This window comes from Schistocerca piceifrons, chromosome X (assembly GCF_021461385.2).
Source record: "Schistocerca piceifrons isolate TAMUIC-IGC-003096 chromosome X, iqSchPice1.1, whole genome shotgun sequence".
Taxonomy (NCBI): Eukaryota; Metazoa; Arthropoda; class Insecta; order Orthoptera; family Acrididae; genus Schistocerca; species Schistocerca piceifrons.
Window position 1 is genome coordinate 575,764,274 of NC_060149.1, and position 21,990 is coordinate 575,786,263.

The 21,990-nt window shown below is 40.4% G+C and overlaps 1 protein-coding gene across 1 annotated transcript in view; it reads left to right on the forward strand.

Annotated features, from left to right (window-relative positions):
• Window positions 1–21,990, forward strand: part of LOC124722387 (dolichyl-diphosphooligosaccharide--protein glycosyltransferase subunit 1) — a 91,848-nt gene that overhangs the window by 55,376 nt on the left and 14,482 nt on the right. The window contains exons 6-8 of the mRNA XM_047247560.1: window positions 3,022–3,260; window positions 3,941–4,060; window positions 5,801–5,944. Of these exons, the coding sequence (XP_047103516.1) occupies window positions 3,022–3,260; window positions 3,941–4,060; window positions 5,801–5,944 (503 nt within the window). The remainder of the gene's footprint in view (window positions 1–3,021; window positions 3,261–3,940; window positions 4,061–5,800; window positions 5,945–21,990) is intronic.

Genomic DNA, 21,990 nt, shown 5'->3' on the forward strand with positions numbered 1-21,990 from the left:
GTCAGGTCTTTTAATGAGATGTGCCAGTCAGTCTATGAAGTAAAACAATAGGAATTAGCAAAAATATGTCATGTGGTACATTTCAACCAGTGATAGATTATATTTCCCTTTATTGAATACTTCTCAAATTTACACAACTATTACACAGCTCTGTCAAAACTATAATGTTGATGATTATCAATTCTGGAACATCCCCCAATGTTCACCCCCTTTCACTCCCTCCTACCAGCCCCCCCCCCCTTCCTACACACACACACACACACACACACACACACACACACACACACACAGAGAGAGAGAGAGAGAGAGAGAGAGAGAGAGAGAGAGAGAGAGAGAGAGAGAATATACCTGTACATTCAGTAACATCATTATCTTAATGTACTGGATCCCTTCACCCGTAACTATAATCCCGTCTTCCCCAAATATTTATTAAATTTATTAATTTTCTAATCTTTAAGAATTGTGAATTGTATAATACTTTTATATCTAAAGGCCCAGACTTTTATTAAGATTATAATATTAACTTACCTGTACCGTTTTTTCTGGGATTAAAATGTCCACTGTTCCTCAATTATTCATTTGAGCTGTGTTATTTTGCCTGCATTATTATTTTAGTATTTTAACTTCTGGGTGCCTTTACTTTTACATAAGCAATTCACATATATATAACAGCTACAAAATAGCTAAATTCATGAGGAGAAGCAGTGTTATAATACAGGTAAAATAACCTAGCTAAATTTAGATAGTAAGATAACATTATGAGCTTACAGAAGTTACAGTATTGTATATGGAAATCACAGATCTTTAAAGTCTGTGAACCAAGTGAATAATTGTCCAGGGCTATAGACGTATAAGTACTACACAATTCAAAGTTCTTGATGATCTTAAAAATAAATGAATTGAATAAATGTTTAGGGAAGGTGGGTTTATAGTCACAGGTGGAGGAACCCTGTACATTTAAGATGATGATAATATTAAAGTACAGGTATAGTGTGTGTGTGTGTGTGGGGGGGGGGGGGGGGGGGCTAAATTATCTATAATGAAAGGGATGTTCCAGAGCTGAAAACCATCAATATTATAGATTTGGTAGGGGGAAAAAAACTGTGCACTTCATGCATTAGAAACAGGTGTTCGACCGTGCATTAGAAAGATTTGTACATTTTCTTTCTTACAGCACTGTAGCACCATATAAGTGTTACCATATTTACCTGAGTATAAGACAGCTCCCTCCCCTCTCTCCTCCCTCCCCCCCTTCTCTCCCCCCCCCCCCTCTCTCTCTCTCCCTATCTCCTTTTTTGAGAAAAATTTATTTTTTAACGTCTTCTGACTAATTAGATTTACAAACTTCTGTGGTGTATGGGATCTGTCTAAAAAGCTAACATTGCATCTCTTCTAAATTTAAGCCATTTATTGGTTGTGTGCATTTTGATAATACACAGAGAAATAAAATGAACAAAAGAAATTGTTAAATTAATTTTTATCTTCACTGTCTTTTTTGTGTGCTTAGTCTCTTGTCTGTGGTGACACTATTTTTAATCCTCATCCTAACAGGACAGCTGTGGAACTAATTTCTCCATTCTCACAAATATTTGGCTATTTCTTCTAAATATGTTGTCATTTTGAGGTTGTGGTTACTGTGGTACCCAAGAACACAGCCGTTTTTTACACACATAGCGAATTTCACTTCTATACTGACATGAGAATGTTACAATGTGTCTTACTTCCAAACATATCGTCTGCCCACCACTCTTTCATTGGCTGTGTGGAACCAGCAGGTGACATATTCCCAGTTGTCGCTGTCATATTTCATAGTGAGTGTCGACAACATTGCTGTACGAAACACATAAGTAAGCCACTGGCACCATCTAGACTTTTTGCTTCTCCTGCCAACATATATGCTATTGTTGAGATTTGCCCAAATTTGAAGTCAGTTCGATTCCGAGTGCAAATGGATTTAGGCAAAATGCAGTTTAAATGTGGTATACATTCATGAAAAGCCAAAGTAAGCAGAGTATATATTTTCATGGTTGGCTGCACGACGAAATTTTTGCCTGCTCAACATTCCCATCCCCACATGTATAGTAGCTTTCGGTCAAGCTGGGTCTCCGTTATCTCTCTAACTTTCTGTAGCGCTGTGCTTGAGCAACAGTGAAACATGGACAGCAATGTCTTCTAGGTTGCAGGTCATATGTGCAAACAGCAACTAATACATAAATAAAAGATGGCAGTCAGTATTCAATCCAATTATCAAAGTTTAGATCGTCCTGCAATCTAGTAATGTCTGTTGGTACTATCTCCATAACAGGTCTTCCCACTGTAATCTCTGTAATCTGTTCTTGCGACAACAGTGACAGTCAGTTTAATATGATTTATTTCATTTGCTAGACATTTCATTCTGTGTTAATTTTTCCTTCTCATTTCATCTCAGTGTCATATTGTCCTAAAGCAGATACAAAGTTGTTAACAATTTTCTCCAGTTCTCTAATACATTTACAGTGACTGAAATTCTCGTTTGTCAACCCGCTTGTTAGTTTCTCATAACCAAATAAAATATTTTCATGGGCTCAGAATCAAGTAATGATTTTTGAATGATAAGATTTTTGTCTGTGATTGTTACCTTTACTTAAAAAACAGTATAAATTTATGTATGCAGTATCCATACATGTATGAGAACTATCGCAAACCTGTTCAATACAATAAAAGTTTGTAAGTTGGTAAAATTTAATGTTATTTCCTCTTGTGTTTTACAAAATTTTCAATTTTTAAGCAGAGTTTTTTTTATTGTAGCACTGGCTATACAGTTCATAGTTTCTCATGTATCTCTTGCACTAGTGTAGCAAGTCAAATGTCACATGATTAATCGAGCAACATGTTGGGTCTGTGGATCCCCACAAAAAATTAATTTTAAAAATATGCCAACATTCATTTTTCATAGCATAATTATTTTTGCGAAGTGTTTACGTCTTATTACTAACTGAAAACTGTACTGATGAAAAAATATATTTTAATTTCTAATTTCAGGAGATGACTATTTGCTGAAAATGCGTTTTATAGACCATGTTTTTGATGATATGGTTGTGGATGAAGTGACAACCAAGGTCATACTACCTGAAGGATCACATAATATTGAAAAATACACTCCATATCCCGTAGAAACTATGCCGGATTCCCACCACTTTACTTATCTGGATACAAACGGGAGACCAGTAATTACGTGGCGGAAGAAAAATTTAGTAGAAAATCATATTCAGGATTTCAAGGTTAGCGTTAATTTTATTGGACACAAATTATATGTAGAACATTTATTCCCATATTTTTGCTAGTCTTGTAGTTCTCCAGCGATAAAATTCATTGTACTTTGTAGTGCAAGGATACTCGAGGCAGAATTGGCAAATGTTTGGATAACAGAAATAACTCTGTGAACTGCTATAAGTCATCTGCTCCAAATATGAGTGAAATTTTGCACATGAAACCATCTTTAGTGTGAAAGACATACATTTTTTCCTAGCACAGATCAACCCAACATATTCGGTTACTTGAATAATATGTTTCCTGGCCCCTTTTTCCTGCCTTTCTGGCTTTCATAGGGACACTATGATGTCATTGAGGGTTATGTGTAATCTTTAAACTATTGATTTTTGACACCTTAATTGGACCTATGGGATTTGAATCCCACTCCTTCCTAATACCATGCATTTATAGTAAGTCAAGGAGTGAATTTCCTTTTCTTTATCACATGAATGTCCCAGCCTTCCTCTCATTTTCATTTTTCCTGTTTCCCTATTGAACTAGAGTGGTGTTTTTCCCCTCTAATGTCATTTGCTAACACTGCACGATATTTGGACTGACAGGAATGCCGGAAAAAAAAATTAAGTCTACATTAATGTTAATGCAAAGCTTGCTTCATTTGTGTGGCCCTAATCGGTGTTGTTGTTTCCAGCTCCAGTACAGATTCCCACGTATATTCATGCTGCAGGAACCTCTTCTTGTAATTGTGGCATTTTACCTTCTGTTTCTGATGGTGATCATTTACGTGAGAATAGACTTCTCCATTTCAAAGGTAATATTTTAAAATTTAGGAAGTTACACGATATAATGATGATCTGGATTTTTGTTTTTTTTTTTTTTTTTTTTTTTTTCTTTTTTTTTTTTGTAGTGTGTGTTAGGGCTTCAAATTTCATAGTTTAATTATGCACTGAGTTAACTATTTGACATTTTATGTCTTTAACAGTGGTATATTAACTCACACTCTGTTCTTGCATTATGGAAGTGTTGGGATGTATTCTTACTATTCGAACATGCAGCACAGCTGAGTGTGAGCTTCAGAATTATTTACATTAGCTCATTTCTTGTTTGGTTTTTAAAGTAGTAAATCAAAGTAAAGATAAGCAAAGGAACAAGATATTGCTAATATTTGGAGGATATAATTATTTTGCTAATTGTGTAACAAAGTCATCAACATGTATAAATATTCAAGTGATAAAATTTTCAGAGCAAATATTGTGGAAGTGTGTTCTGAAACAGAAAATGGAAGGGATTACATTGTGATTTGGAGATATATGTAACAGCAGCATAAGCTGTTTTGGCCTCCATTTCTACATTTATTAGTGTTCCTTATAGCTACAAAGTACAAACTGGGAAATTACTCATCAGGGTCCCTTTCTCATCACGTGTTGCATGTGTACAGTCAATCTATGGTGTGCATGTTGTGACGTGTGATGTCAATGGTGCAGCAAACATTCTTCACAGATTTTGGCTTGTGATTTCTTTGGACAACCGTGTGATGAAAGTGGACATCTATAGTGTATTTCTTAATGAAGAGAATATAATCCTTCCTGAGAAGTTGTACAAATACAAAATTCATCATTTTGAATAAACTAACACTTATTCCTTATGGTATTAGGTACCACTTGAGGGTAACAAATTTTCTGTGCTAACACCTTGTTGTTTGAGCTGTCATGTTGAAAGTTAAATGTGTGAATAATAAGTAACAGGTATGAGTGCATATCAAGAAGAAGTGCAAAATCATGCATATTTTGTAATTATAGAGCTTCCCTCTGGTCATACTTACACATTGGGAAGCCTGTGATAACAGTACTCTGAGTAAGTTGGAGGTTTAAATTTTGTCCAAATCCAGAACAGAGAAATGTTAGCTGATGGCCGTGTATAATGTGGCTGTGCCCTGATGAATAGAGATGTGGAAGATGTCAAAAAACTTGTCACAGTATAACAGTTGTTTTGGCTGTATTTTTGCACAGCAAAATCCAAAATTTCTGTATTGTTTTCTATTATTTAATGAAGTTTTATTGGGCCTTTTGCATTGTCAGGTGGTACTAACCGTTGTCATTACTTACACACTGTGTGTGTGTGTGTGTGTGTGTGTGTGTGTGTGTGTGTGTGTGTGTGTGTGTGTGTCATAGTTGTAAAGTCTTTGAAGTAATTTTTGTGAAATAGTGTTTTTAAATTTCATGTTGAGACAAGACAACTTTACAGTACTAAATGGTAAGCTTTTCAAACAAAAAATTGTGTGAAATTGTCAGTGTAATATTTGTACCTGTTAGCATACCATTTCCGCTTCATTATTTTTGCAATAGCTACTTCCAGTCTATAAAAAATTGCTGAAACCTGTGAGCTCAGTTCATTGAGCTCTGATGCACATGGCATAAATTAATTCACATTCTTTGGTGTGTGTGTGTGTGTGTGTGTGTGTGTGTGTGTGTGTGTGTGTGTGTGTGTTTTGCTTTATTTATTACTGTAACTTCTTTAGTTGTGCAATCTAAATTAGAAATTTATGTCATAGGATGAAGTGAGCGAAACTCGGATGAGAGTTGCTGGTTACTGTGAAAAAGTTTTAGCTTACCAAGACAAGCGAGCACAAACTTTTGCACGTTATGATGAACAGTTAGCCAAATTGAAAACGACAAAAGATATAAATTCCTTCCAGGTCAGTAACTGTTCTTAAAATTTTATAGTCATATCCTCCCAATTTTTTCCTACTATACTGTAATAACTCATTGTTGTAAGATTCATTCCTGTTTCTTCATGCTTTTGGCAACATTAATGATAAAATAAAAGTGTGAGTGTATACCTGTCCTTTTTCCCCCCTAAGGTAAGTCTTTCCACTCTCGGGATTGGAATGACTCCTTACACTCTCCCTTAAAACCCACATCCTTTTGTCTTTCCCTCTCCTTCCCTCTTTCCTGATGAAGCAACTGTGGGTTGCAAAAGCTTGAATTTTGTGTGTGTGTTTGTGTTTGTTGTTGTCTCTATCAACGTACCAACACTTTCGTTTGGTAAGTTACATAATCTTTGTTTTTAGATATATGATAAAATAAAAGTGTAGATTTAATGACATTTCATGCCTCCATTTCGCTATGTGATTATTAATCATGTTTAGGTGATTACTGGTCTGGTTGTGGTAGTTAAGTTACTAGGAATAACCAGAACACTGAATTGATTGTAATTTCATCAGAAATTTGCACTGTCTGAAGTATGGTGAGAAATTCTGGGATGGAGCAGTATGTAAAATAAGAAGAAGGGAACACTCAGGTATAGCATATCGATGCTTGGAGCACAGAAACATGTAAGAGAAAATGACAGTCCCACTAGCTTTTGAGCACTAGCTCTCTTTTTAGCAAAAGTATGCACAACCACACACACACCCGAATGCACACTCCTGTGGCCACTGCAAGTTCCTGTGCTCCATACATTCATCCGCTAAAGGCGAGTAGTTGCCTTTCCCTTATTTTACACATTCTATGTGTAGTTAGACCTCACAGCTGACATTTGTAATACGCAAAGTGGAAAACAATTAAAGTCTTCTACATTGAGGTGACAAAAGTAATGGGAGAGCGATATGCACATATACAGATAGCAGTAGTATCGTGAACACAAGGTATAAAAGGGCAGTACATTGACAGAGCTGTCATTTGTACTCGGGGAAATAAACAGACTTTGAACATGAAATAGTAGATGGAGCTAGATGAATGGGACATTCCATTTCAGAAATCATTAGGGAATTCAATATTCAGAGATCCACAGTGTTAAGAGTGTGCTGAGAGTATCAAATTTCGGGCATTACCTCTCACCATGGCAACACAGTTGCTGACAGTCGAGAGCAGCAGCATTTGCGTAAAATTGTCAGTGCTAACAGATAGACAAAACTGCTTGAAATAACCACAGAAATCAATATGGTACATACGGAGAACGTATCCGATGGTGAAATTTAATGTTAGTGGGCTGTGGCAGCAGACTACTGATGCAAGCACCTTTGCTAACAGCACGACATCACCCGCAGTGCCTCTCCTGGGCTCATGACTATATCGGTTGGACCTGGGATGACTGGAAAACTGTGGCTCGGTCAGATGAGTCTCAATTCAGTTGGTAAGAGTTGATAGTAGGGTTAGTGTGTGGTGCAGGCCCTCAAAGCTCCGGACTCGAAGTTGTCAACAAGGCACTGTGCAAGCTGGTGGTGGCTCCATTATGATGTGGGTTGTGTTTACATGGAATAGATTGATCATTGACTGGAAATGGTTATATTCAACTACTTGGAGATCATATGCAGTTGTTCATGGACTTCATGTTCCCAGACAATGGTGGAATTTTTATAGATGACTGTGCACCTTGTCACTGGGCCACAGTTATTTGCAAGTGGTTTGAAGAACATTCTGGACAAACAGAGCAAATGATTTTGCCACCAATATCGTCTGAAAGGAATCCCAACGAACATTTGTTGGACGTAATTGGGAGATTGGTTCATGCACAAAATCCTGCACCAACAACACTTTCGCAAATATGGACAGCTATAGAGGCAGCATGGCCCAATATTCCTGGAGGGGAGTTTCAGTAGTCTGTTGAGCTCATGCCACATTGAGTTGCTGTACTACGCTGGGTAAAAGGAGGTCTGACGCCATATCAGGAGGTATCATATGACTTTTGCCACTTCAGTGTAGTATGTGGCAGAGGGCATTTTGTGCAAACCACAGCAGTTTTCTGCTGTATTACATTCACATACACTGAAGAGGCAAAGAAAATGGTACACTTGCCTAATATCATGTAGGGGCCCTGCGAGCATACAGAAGTGCTGCAACACAACATGGCAAGGACTCGACTAATGTCTGAGGTAGTGCTGGAAGGAATTGACACCACGAATCCTGCAGGACTGTCCATTAATCCGTAAGAATAAGAGAGGGTGGAGATTTCTTCCAAACAGCATGTTGTAAGGCTTCCCAGATATGCTCAATAATGCTCATGTCTGGGGAGTTTGCTGGGCAGCAGAAGTGTTTAAACTCAGAAAAGTTTTCTGGAGCCACCTCTGTAGCGATTCTATATGTGTGGGGTGTCACATTGTTCTGCTGGAATTGCCCAAGTTCATCGGAATGCAGAATGGATGCGAATGGATGCAGGTGATCAGACAGGATGCTTACGTACATGTCAACTGTCCGAGTTGTATCTAGATGTATCAGGGGTATCATATCACTCCAACTGCACATGCCCCACACCATTTGTTATAACGTCAAGTTGAACACACACATTTCCAAACGACACATCAGATAAAAGTCACAGAGCAAGTTGACAAGCAAGATATGTGAACACGGTAACATTCGAATGAGCACTGAGTCCAAGTCTAGCGGTCGCTGGCTGGCTGGCTGGCTGCTTAGGTGGCGTGGCTGCTGCATGGCTGGCAGACAGCGCCGCATGTAGAGGATGCGCGTAATTGCACGGCGGCACTTTGAATGATCGGCGAGTCACAACACTTTTTCCCCCCTTTGAAATTTTTTCACTGGTCTTGATGGAGGTGGCCTGTAGATTGCTAACGTCCATAGGCATTGTTTGGCTGGCCATAAAGTCTCGAGGAGGAGGCTTCCCGTACGGATGGAAGTGTCCCCAATGATAACGGGTCGAGATGACAGGAGACGTAGGGGTCGAATCTGCTGGGGCCCCGTGCACCAATCTGCCCATTGTGGCAAGCCCAGTTGATATAACAGGAGACATGGCCGATGTGTCAGCGTCCGTAGGAGAAGGGGGCGAGTAGATTGGCTCCGACAGATGATGGTCATCCGGTTCCTGCATGGGCACGTCTCCTGGTGGCGTCCGTTCTTGTACTGGCACCGAGATGACAGTGAGGGGGCTGCGTTGTGAGTAATGAGAGATGCCAAGATCCCGAGCGTCAGGTAGAGCCGAAGGTGGTGTAGCAGCATTCGGAACAGGCGTTGCTGGCACATGCGGCCAAAGCTGGTCCGAATGATGCACTGCAACACCAGTGTCCATCTGGATTTCATACAGGCGTCGGCCACGGTGTCGTAAGATACGGCCCGGACTCCATTTTGGCCACCTGCCATATCCCCGTACCCAGACAAGGTCGTCTGCGGTGAACTGGCCAAGCGAAGGCACCCACGGCCGTGAGGTGGAAGGCTGCAGAAGAAGAAGTAGCGTGTGGGGCTGTCGGCCATGTAAGAGCTCAGCCGGGCTGTGGTCGCCCATGGGGGTGAAACGGTAAGAAGACAGAAACTGGAGAAGTGCATCATCAGCAGCAGAAGAGGTCAGGAGTTCCCGCATCTTAGCCTTAAATGTGTGGACCAGTCGTTCAGCCTCACCGTTTGATCGTGAATGGAATGGAGGTTCCGTGACATGCATAACGCCGTGACAAGCACAAAAATCCGCAAAATTGGAAGAGGCAAATTGCGGACCATTATCAGTAACAAGAGTAGAGGGAAGGCCTTCCAAGAAAAAATGCGGGCGAGAGCACTTATGGTTGCCGCGGTGGTAGGCGACGTGCAACGGACAATGAAAGGAAAGTTAGAGTAGGTGTCAATTACGAGGAGCCAATAAGTACCTACAAAAGGTCCCGCGAAGTCAGCATGAATGCGCTCCCAGGGCGTCTCAGGCGAAGGCCACGGTCACAAAGATGACTTCGGGGCGGCGGCCTGTGATGCACAAGGGCCGCAGGCAGCGACCATGTGTGCTATTTCAGAGTCGATCCCAGGCCAGTACACATGACGGCGTGCTAGAGATTTTGTGCGGGACACACCCCAGTGCCCTTGGTGAAGGAGGCACAAGACCGAAGCACACAAAGACGCAGGTACCACAACACGCGGCTAAGCATTGTCGGTGGAAAGGAGGAAAACACCATCCCTAGCCATGAGGCGGTAGCGCAATGCGTAGTAGTTCCGCAACGGGTCAGAAGCCTTAGCGGACAAACAATCTGGCCAACCCTTCTGAATACAGCGTAAAACCCGGGAGAGGGTAGGATCAGAACACGTAGCCGCTGCCAGCCGGTCCCCTGTGATGGGGAATCAGTCCACAACCCGCTGCTCGGCAACATGCAGATGGAAACACAAAAGTTCGTCCTTATCGAATGCCAGATCAGGACCCATGGTAAGGCGAGACAGTGCATCAGCATTCACATGTTGAGCCGTCGGGCGGAAATGAATCTCATAATGGAAAAGAGACAAGTAAAGAGCCCAACACTGAAGGCGGTGTGCAGTCTTGTCGGGAAGTGACGACGATGGATGAAATAAGGAAACAAGTGGTTTGTGATCCGTAACAAGGTGAAATTTAGATACATAGAGAAAAACACCAAACTTATGAAGAGCATAAATAATGGCCAAAGCTTCTTTTTCAATTTGAGAATACTTTTGTTGGGCATCCGTGAGCGTTTTGGAGGCATAAGCAATGGGTTGTTCACAGCCGTCTGAAAAACGGTGCGCAAGGACTGCACTGACCCCGTATTGAGAGGCGTCCATGGCAAGAACAAGATGTTGGCCAGGTCGATAAGTAGCCAGGCACGTGGCCTGTTTCAGCATAGTCTTCAATTTCTGGAAAGCCGCATCACATGACGCGGACCAGTGAAAAGGTACGTTTTTATGCAACAGGCGATGCAGCAGCTGAGCCACCGAAGCAGCAGACGGTAAGAACTTGTGATAGTATGCTATTTTCCCCAGGAAGGCCTGCAGTTCCTTAACAGATGTAGGGCGAGGAAGGGCATCGATCGCAGCGACAGTTTGCTGAAGCGGACGAATAACATCCCAACAGAGTTGAAACCCCAAGTACGTGATAGATGCCTGAAAAAATTGTGATTTCTGAAGATTACACTTAAGACCGGCAGTCTGTAAGACATGAAAAAGTGTGCGGAGATTCCGAAGATGTTCTTCAGTGCTGGAGCCAGTGACAACAATATCGTCCATGTAATTGATACACCCAGGGTCAGGGAGCAATAATTGTTCCAAGAATCGCTGAAAGAGAGCAGGGGCACTAGCAACCCCGAATGGCAAGCGTTGGTATTGATAGAGGCCGAAAGGCGTGTTAAGGACCAGAAACTGCCGGGAGGCAGCGTCGGGAGGAAGTTGATGATAAGCTTCTGACAGGTCAATTTTAGAAAAATACTGGCCTCCAGCAAGTTTAGTGAACAGTTCTTCAGGTCGGGGCATAGGGTAAGTGTCGATGAGGCATTGAGCATTTGCAGTGGCTTTGAAATCGCCACAGAGACGAATATCACCATTTGGCTTAGCAACGACAACGACAGGAGAGGACCACTCACTGGAAGTGACAGGAAGCAAGACCCCTGAAGTAGTGAGACGATCCAGCTCCCGTTTTACCCGATCACAAAGGGCCACAGGAATGGGCCGAGCCCGGAAAAACTTAGGCCGAGCAGCGGGTTTGAGAGTGATATGAGCTTCAAAGTCGTTTGCACGGCCTAACCCAGGAGAAAAAACGGACGAAAATGTCGTTGACAAGGAATCCAATTGAGCATAAGGAATAGCATCAGAGATGATATTGACAGAGTCATCTATGGAGAACCCAAAAACGCGAAGGGCATCGAAACCAAAAAGATTCTCTGCATTACTCTGGTCGACCACAAATATGGGAACAGTGCAAACGACGGATTTGTAAGATACCTCAGCATTAAATTGTCCCAAGAGAGAAATATTCTGTTTATTGTACGTCCGTAATTGCCGAGTGAAAGGTGATAGGAGTGGAGAACCCAACTGAAGATACATCTGAGAATTAATTATAGTGGCAGCAGAACCGGTATCCACCTGCATGCAAACATCCCGACCAAGGATTTGGACAGTGAGGAATAACTTCCCTGAAAGAGAAGAAGTGCAATTGACAGACATCACAGAATCAGAATCAGCGTCATGTTCATGAACATCATGTATGCGGTCTGATTTGCAAACGGAAGACACATGACCTTTCTTTTTGCAATTGTGACACACAGCCCAATGTTGGGGACAATCCTCGCGTGAATGTTTCTTAAAACACCGCGGACATGAAGGAAGTTGCCGGGGGTTTTGCTGCAGTTTCTTAGCGGGTTGTTTACGGTTAGGCCGAGGCTGCGCGTGGGAGCGCACTGCGGTAACATCGGCCGGCCACGCATCGTCAACAGCGCACAGAGGTTGTATTTCCCCGACATCACCCCATGCCTCTATTTGCGCCCCAGTGGCGCGAGAAATTTCAAAAGACTGCGCGATGGAGAGGACTTCATCTAGAGTCGGATTTGCTAACTGAAGGGCACGTTGCCGAACTTCTTTGTCGGGCGCCGACCGGATAATAGCATCCTGTACCATGGACTCGGCATAAGATTCTTTGTGAACGTCGGAAACAAATTGACACTTTCGACTGAGGCCGTGAAGTTCAGCAGCCCAAGCGTGATAGGATTGATGTGGTTGTTTTTGACAACAATAAAAGGCAACACGAGAGGCTACCACATGCGTTTGCTTTTGAAAATAGACAGACAGAAGTGAGCACATTTCAGCAAAGGACAAAGACGCAGGATCTTTCAAAGGAGCCAATTGCGACAACAACTGATACATTTGAGGTTAAATCCAGGAAAGACACAGAGACTTACATGTTTGTTCATCCATGACATGAAATGCCAAGAAGTGCTGTCGAAGACGTGTTTCATAATCAGACCAGTCTTCCGCCGTCTCGTCGTAAGGAGGAAAAGGTTGTTATAACGTCAAGTTGAACACACACATTTCCAAACGACACAACACATATAAGTCACAGAGCAAGTTGACAAGCAAGACATGTGAACACGGTAACATTCGAATGAGCACTGAGTCCAAGTCTAGCGGCCGCTGGCTGGCTGACCGCTTAGGTGGCGTGGCTGCTGCATGGCTGGCAGACAGCACCGCATGTAGAGGACGCGCGTAATTGCACGGCGGCACTTTGAATGATCGACGAGTCACACCACCATTACAGAGCCTCCACCAGCTTGAACAGTCCCCTGCTGACATGCATGTCAGTGGATTCGTGAGGTTGTCTCCAGACCTGTACACGTCCATCCTCTTGATACAATTTGAAACGAGACTCGTCAGACCAGGCAACATGTTTCCAGTAATCAACAGTCCAAACTAGGTGTTGATGGGCCCAGGTGAGGTGAGGTGTAAAGGTTTGTGTCTTGCAGTCATCAAGGCTACACAAGTGGGCCTTTGGATCTGAAAGCCCATATCGATGATGTTTTGTTGAACGATTTGCACGGTGACCTTGTTGATTGCCCAGCATTGAAATCTGCAGCAATTTGCAGAAGGATTGCACTTCTGTTACATGGAACGATTCTCTTCAGTCATTGTTGGTCCCATTCTTGCAGTATCTTTTTCCGGCTGCAGCAATGTTTGTGATTTGATGTTTTACCGGATTTCTGATACACTCGTGAAATGGTTGTACGGGAAAATCCCCATTTATTCGCTACCAGGAAAATGCTGTGTCCCATCACTCGTGCGCTGACTATAACCCCATGTTCAATCTCACTTGAATCTTGATAACCTGCCATTGTAGTAGTAGTAGTAGTAGTAGTAGTAGTAGTAAATGATTTAACAACTGTGCCAGGCACTTGTTGTCTTATATAGGCATTGCCGACCGCAGTGCCGTATTGTGCCTGGTTACATCTCTCTGTATTTGAATACAAATGCCTATACAAGTATTTAGCGAAGGAAGAAATGTCTCCATAAACATCCTATTCTCTCTCAACTTAATGTCATTATTCCTACCTGAGTTATATGGTAGTGGAAGCAGATTTGTTACACAGTGTTCTGCTAGTAGTGGTCCTCTGAATTTACCCAGCAGGGTCTTCATGTCACCAACATTCCCTTTGTTTCAAAGATTCCCAGTTATGTCCACCAGTCATCTCTGTTAACTTTCATATGTGTGTAACCATTACAATACAATCCTTGCAGGATCTTTATAAATTTGTCCACTGTCTGCTGTCATACCTACCTGATAAGGACTCAAATCACTGGAGCAGTATTCTAGAACTGTTCACAGTAGTGTCTTCGTTGTACATTTTCCTTTTCATAGCCCTTTCAACAAATCTAAATTTTTCTTTCACCTTCTATGTTACTGTTACTTTGTATTTTTCCCGTTAAATACCTTTGTTATGGGCATTATCTTGCCCTTTTCCACATTTAGAGAGAGCTGCCATCCATCACACTAAGTGGAAATTCTGTCCAAGTGTCTGCATTTTCAGGTGATTGCCCAGCAACAGTAATTTTCCTACACTAAGGAAAGTGATACTGTAGTAAGACAGTGGACTTGCATTAAGGATTACAGCAGTTCAAATCACCATATGGCCATCCATATTGTTCCATGGTTTCTTCAAATTGGTTAAGCCAAATGTTGGGACGGTTCCTTTGAAATGGACACAGCAGATTTCTTTTGCCATCCATCCTGAACCTGAGCATGTTCTCCATCTCTAATGACCTCGTCATTGAGAAGACTTTAGACCCTAATTTCACCTTTTTTTAAATACATTTCTGTAATTGAAAACACCTTCAGTGAACTGTTTGATAATACTGGTGTGACCCTACGTAATCAGTTGTTGAAGTATACTGAGAATGTCCGTGGTCCTATTACACTTCCTTTGGGGCTCACTTGATAAAATGCTGGATTCTGTTAGTGAAAAATTCACAGAGCCAATCTTGGCTGTTAGTCAACAAGGTGATGCAGTCTTCAAGACTCTGGAAATACAGGAAGACAGATTCTACATGTTGACCTACGTTTATTGTTTGCAGTATATTTGGTGTTTCACTTGAGTGGTTTATTATTATTATTATTATTTAAGTTGCTGGTTAATTTTTTGAGAGAAACTTCTTTTTCTCCAATAACATTGTAATTACACAAGCTGCGACATTGTCGCGAATAAAACAGTGACCTGTATATACAATAAGTTTCCTTTAATTTACGTCTATGGTCACAGACTTTTTGTTAACAGATTACCGGTTTCGGTTGATAATGACCATCATCAGATCTGCAGCAAAAACTGAGAAAAAACATAAATATACTCGCAGATTGGCTACAGCTTAAAAACAATACATAGATCATAATGAAAGTACTTTTGACAAATATATGCATTTGTGCACTTTTATGTATGAAGAGGCATACCTGTTTTATAAAAACAACATCCTAATGTACTGCAGCCATAGTGGCCCCGTCAAATGTTAACTGCAGAATCAGCACCAGCATCGTCAAATATATATAAATGACATCATATGCACGGGTAATGTTGTCAGTAGCACTACTGTTCAAAACAAGCTGCCGTACAGTAGCTACAAGCTGTTTGTGTTGTAAGTTCACCAGATGTCGCTAATGTCGGCATACACTAGTTTTCAATAATTAATTGCACAGCAAAAATAAAGGGGGATACAATAGTTGATGTCTGTTATGAGCTCATAATGCACATAAGGCATTACAGTAATAAAAAGCAATGAAAAAGAACACGACAAAAATAAGATCGTTAAAAAGAGGAATAGTTAAGAAACAGTAGTTGACATATGCTCTAGTGCCAATATTCTAGAAAATGACATAAATAATGAACACCTTTGACAGTGCACCGGATAATATAAAACAACTATAAAAGAAATCGCTAAAGAAGCCACAATGAAAGAAAACATAGTGTTGCACATAATCAGCGCTCTCTGTTAGCGTTAACACCAGAATTCTGCATAGGCCAGAAGTGGTTGGAGGAACGTGATGGCCAGAGGGCCCCTCGTACCTGCGGCACTGCGTTGCAAGAAAAGAATGATAAAATTCTGTAACAGTGCATGACCCAACTTATCTGGTTAATGCAGTCTATGAAATGAACAGAGAAGGAACAAGGAAACACTGGAGTCATGTGTAAAACATATGAAAACGAAGTAATATATGAGGCACTCAGTACTAAATGAAACTGTCAACAAACTATAAATAACAGAGGCATGCAGTGATTAGAGTAAAACATGAGTGCCTCACGCATTACTTCATTTTATTACGTTTTACGCATGACTCTAGTATTTTCTTGTTCCTTCTCTGTTCATTTCATAGACTGCATTAACCAGATAAGTTGAGTCATGCGCTGTTACAGAATTTTATCATTCTTTTCTTGCAACGCAGTGCCGCAGGTACGAGGGGCCCCTCTGGCGGTCACGTTCCTCCAACCACTTCTAGCCTATGCGGAATTCTGGTGTTAGCGCTAACAGAGGGTGCTGATTATGTGCAGCACTGTGTTTTCCTTCATTGTGGCTTCTTTAGTGATTTCTTTTATGGTTGTTTTATATTATCCAGTGCACTATCAAAGGTGTTTATTATTTATGTCATTTTCTAGAATATTGGCACTGGAGCATATGTCAACTACTGTTTCTTAACTCTTCCTCTTTTTAACGATCTTATTTTTGTCGTCTTCTTTTTCATTGCTTTTTATTACTGTAATGCCTTATGTACGCTATAAGCTCATTACAGACATCCACTATTGTATCCCCCTTTACTTTTGCTGTGCAATTAATTATTGAAAACTAGTGTATGCTGACATTAGCAATATCTGGTGAACTTACAACACAAACAGCTTGTGGCTACTGTACGGCAGCTTGTTTTGAACAGTAGTGCTACTGACATTATTACCCATGCATATGATGTCATTTATATATATTTGATGATGCTGGTGCTGATTTTGCAGTTAACATTTGACGGGGCCACTATGGCTGCAGTACATTAGGATGTTGTTTTTATAAAACAGGTATGCCTCTTCATACTTAAAAGTGCACAAATGCATATATTTGTCAAAAGTACTTTCATTATGATCTATGTATCGTTTTTAAGCTGTAGCCAATCTGCGAGTATGTCTATGTTTTTTCTAATTTTTTGCTGCAGATCTGATGATGGTCATTATTGACCGAAATCGGTAACCTGTTAACGAAAAGTCTGTGACCATAGATGTAAATTAAAGAAAAAAAAAATATAATGCTTAAAATATGCTCTAGTGTTCTTCATCAGAAGGATGTTAGTGATATTTGCCTGTAAATTTGTGCATCCATTGTTTGAAACAGTAATGAGTTTTGGAAACGTGTGATCATTAATCTAAGGCCTCTGATGCTGATTACCCTTTTTGACAAGAGTTTGCAGTTAGATTCATTTCAGATATAGCTAGATCTAATATTTCTGCTTGAAGACATGAAATCTTAGACTTTGCTGCAATTACTTGACAGTTCACAACTAATATTTTTACTTTTTTACTCTTTGTAATTGCTGCCTGGTTTGTTGTATTTTGAATTCTTCTGAGCCTGTAATGTTAAGATCTCTTGTAAGGACATTGTATGTTTAGTAAGCCGATTCTTCTAAGCCTGTAATGTTAAGATGTCTTGTAAGGACATTATATGTTTAGTAAGCCAAAACGCTGCTGTATTCAAAGACTTTTTATTACAATGTTATTTTTTTGTGCTCCATGGCTATTATCAAGCTCTCTGCAAATATGGAATTATTTGTGCACATGTCTGTGTCTAAATGTAACTAATAACAATTTTGTATGTATAATGTGGCACTTACTTCCAGACAGTATTAACAATGTTTTATGGGCAAAGTACCATGACAGATTAATACAAAATTATTATTAGTTACAAGTAGACCCAAATATGTTCATAACAACTCCATATGTTTGCAGATGCCTTGATAATGGCCATGGAGCTGAAATAAGCCTATAGCATAAAAATTATTATTAGTTATTGTGTTAATCTGATGGTAGTTTTCTTCTGGGGTCTTAAGAGTTTCACCTGGCATATAAGAATAAATAAATAAACGTTCATTTGACACACACTCTGCCACTCGAGCGCAATTCATTTCTGCTCTATGCTGCACACTTGATCTGTCTGGAACAACTTTAGTTGGTGGTGGCGGTGGCAGCATTTGTTGCCTTCACTGGTTCAAAGCAGGCCTCCACATTGGCCTGTCCTGTACAAGCCTTTTCATCTCTGCATAACTATTGCAGCTCGTATCCATTCGAATCTGCTTACCGTAGTCCCTTTTGTCTTGCTCTACAAATACCCACCCCCCCCCCCCTCTGCACGCGCGCGCCCACACACACACACACACACACACACAAACACAAACACAAACACAAACACTTGATTGACTACAATTGCCAGTTCCTTTATGCCTCGGGATGTGGCCTATCAAAGGGCAATGGATTCCTTGTTTTAGTCCAATAGTACCTCCTCATTACTCATTCGATGTATCTGTCTAATGTTCAATGTTATTCTTTGGCACCATACTTTGAAAGCTTCTATTTTCTTCATGTCTGCACCATCAGTGTTTCAGTTCCATACAAGATTGCACTAAAGACAGATCCCTCCAGAAAACAACTCCTAGTATTTAAGTTTGTATTTGCTGTTAATAATATTTCTCCTTTTCAGAAATACTTTTGTTACTCTAATCAGCGTGCATTTTATATCATCTTTACTATGATCGTGGTCACTTACTTTTGTGCCCAAATAACAATACTCATCCAATACTTTTAGTCTCATCTTTCGTAAGCTGATGCTCTCAGCATTACCTGGTTTAATTTGACTACATTCCACTATCCATTTTTTAAACTTATAATCTCTTTTGAAGGCAGTATCCATTCCATTCAACATATTTTACAAGGCCTTTGCCATCTCAGACAGAATTTTTGACAAATCTCAAAATTATGATTTCTTCTCCCTGAACATTTTCTGTTTCCATGTTTTTAATTCGTTTTATTCATAACTTGGTCAGTGTAATGTAGGCCAAGGAATCTACAGCTGAGATCATCAGTGAACCAATGAAATGTCTGGTTTAGACCTTCCACTCGACTCCCCCCTACCACAACCCGGAAATGTAGACATCTTAATACGTTATTTTAACACTTCTTTTCGTCAGAGATATTGGTAGAGTGTACCGGTGTGTACTGCCACAAATCGAGCACTGCTTACAACTATCAGCCACTTCTTTCCCTTCTGTAGCTGCCTAGATTTCAACCGTGGATGTACCACTGCTCAAGGAGGAAAAGCAGTGTCCATTGGCTCCGTCTCAATATCAGCAGAAGGCAGTGCCTAAAACCTGTTCAACATCAGTATGGGATTTTTGTTTTGGCCATTTGCTACATACAAACTTCCCTACGAAACAACTTCAGATTTAAGGGCATCCTGCCAGCCACCATCAGGTGACTGCTTAATATTAGTCTGTAGTTCTCTGCATATCACTTTTTCAATAGCAGAAGCTGGTAGGCTTTGTATTTTATTGCAACAACATTAGGCACCCCCCCCCCCCCCTCCCTCCTACAATTCCATCACTGGTGAATCTTGCAGGTATATGAAGCCTGTTAGCAGGTAGCACTGCTGCTTCCAACTATTTGCAAACAGCTGCCAGCTCCCTGATCATAATCCTGCAAATGCCACAATCTGTAGCTATATCTGCCTCTTTATGTAGCTGTTTTAAGACAAAAAGAAGTAAGGAAACCAAATGAAACATTAATTGCTGCTTACTTCCAAATAGGAGCACACAAAAAACTAAACAAAATGCATGCACGAGCTTCAAATTGTGGCTGCTGAAAGTGTTGTAACTAACAAGAACCGATGCTTTGGGATCTCCTGCTCTACATTTGGTACTCACTTGATACTTGACTGACAGTGTAAAGTGTAAATGACATGTTGAGACTTTGAGTTGGTAGATGAGGCACACAAACAGAGAGTGTAATTAGTAGCAAGCTGTCTATGAAAGGCAGGAGTTCCAGGTTCGATTCCTGCTCTAACATACAATTTTAGCTTGTCAAAAAAATGCTAACTGTAATCACTGTTCTTCATTCATAAGATGAAAAAAATGTTACATTTCTTTTTGGCACATACTAAAGTCCTTGCAGAACAACTTGATCAGCTTTGTAGAAGCTAAACTGATTGACAAGCACGCAGTTAATGCCCCCTATGCTCTGTTCCGTACTGTGACAAAAACTTCGTGGAAAATCCTTCAAGACAACGAATGTAATGGAAGTAATTGTTTGCATACTAGGCTTTCTGTATATTTGAAGTATGATAATATTCCGCATCACTTTGCTGTGTAATAGGTCAACAGACATCATCTTTTGAACAGAAATATTATTTTAAGGGATGCAGTAGGACCTAAACAAGAAATTTGCGCAACACAGTTTGGATTGTGTCAGACACTACAGGTTACCTTGATATTGCTAGATAAATGCTTGGTAACAGCAAATATTTACAGTACACTTCAGGCATTTAATATGAAACTGATAAAATGGGGGAGTCAGGTGGCAACTCCTGAAGAACAAACCTAAATTGATATGTAGTTGTTTGTCTAGTTCTGCAACTGATACTTATGATTAATTCAAAGATTTGAAATAAAGAAATTTGTGTCATTTAAAAATTTCCTGGCATTTTGAGTGTTGCATAATAATTTCAGCAAAACGGCTGGATGCCCATAATTTTGTGCCACAGTGTTTTGATCCATTGTCTTCTGACTAGTGTTTGATGCAAACAACCTGGGCCCCTGACACTCAATATTTATTGCACAATAATGCTGCCAATAAAATCTGGAAAAGTGCTAGGTCAAGAACAGCACAATAATATTGACACAATATTTATGCCTTCGTAGTGAGCATGTTCGCACTTGATAATGTGGCACTCGTATGTATTACAATTGAGTTTCTTGCCTTCTCGCAGAACACAAGCAGAAATTATGCAGAATGGATTAAATAAGTCAGGAAAGCTTCCAGTAAACATTTCAATGGACCAGGGATCTTTCATTGGAGTATAGATTCATAAAGTACAGCAACAACTAATTACAAATTAAACAAGTGAGCTGTGTAATTTGCCATGTGCATGTGCTGTTTTCTATGTACTCGTAGTTCTATGCCATAAAAACTGTTGCAAACAATATATAACGGTTATTTACTGATTACTAGTTGAAAAATTGTGTCATCATATGTCCATGATGTGACAACAGTTGCAAGGAAATAAAGTGTGTGCTTACTGGACAGCTGAACAGTTCTTATTTGCCAATTCTGAAAACTGCTACAAGCAAAATAAATGTTATTTACTTTTTCTCTTCTTTATGAAAATTCCTTTGGGGTAAATTGCAGTATTTTTAAGACCCCCTTAAGTAAATTGTGTAAACTTTTAGTCCCGCTGTCAGATGCTCAATATTATTGTGCAGTACTGAATATTGAATGTATGAGGGCCCCTTAATCCTTTGACTGCTGCAGACGAGTGAACTACTCATGCTCTGCTGCTCCCCAGGTACTGAGGACATGTTTAAACACGATCTCGCAGTTGTCCTTAAGGGCTATTGATGTATTCTACATGTCCCAGTCCGCCAACCCTTCCACTGCTGTAGAGGAGTTACTTCCATATCTCAGTGAATAAAAAGAAGTTGAGTGTTTGTCGTACAACACAAGTGCCTCTTTGCATTCCATCCTTTGCAAAAATCTTATTTTGATATCGTGAACCGTAAATGAAATATGACGATTGTTATGACCACGATTCCTGATGTGCTGGGGCAGAACTGGGCGCACTGTGTGCAACCATCCTTTGGATATAAAAATGAATATCTTGAGAATGAAATGTGATATCATTGTGCTCTCAATTTTAAATAAAATTTCAGTGTGTTATCTACATTTCAAACACAGCAATGTACGAGCTCAAATCACTTTAACTTGAAGTTTACTCAGTACTCTACTCATAACAGTGTGTGCCATTATCCTCTTTTTTGGTA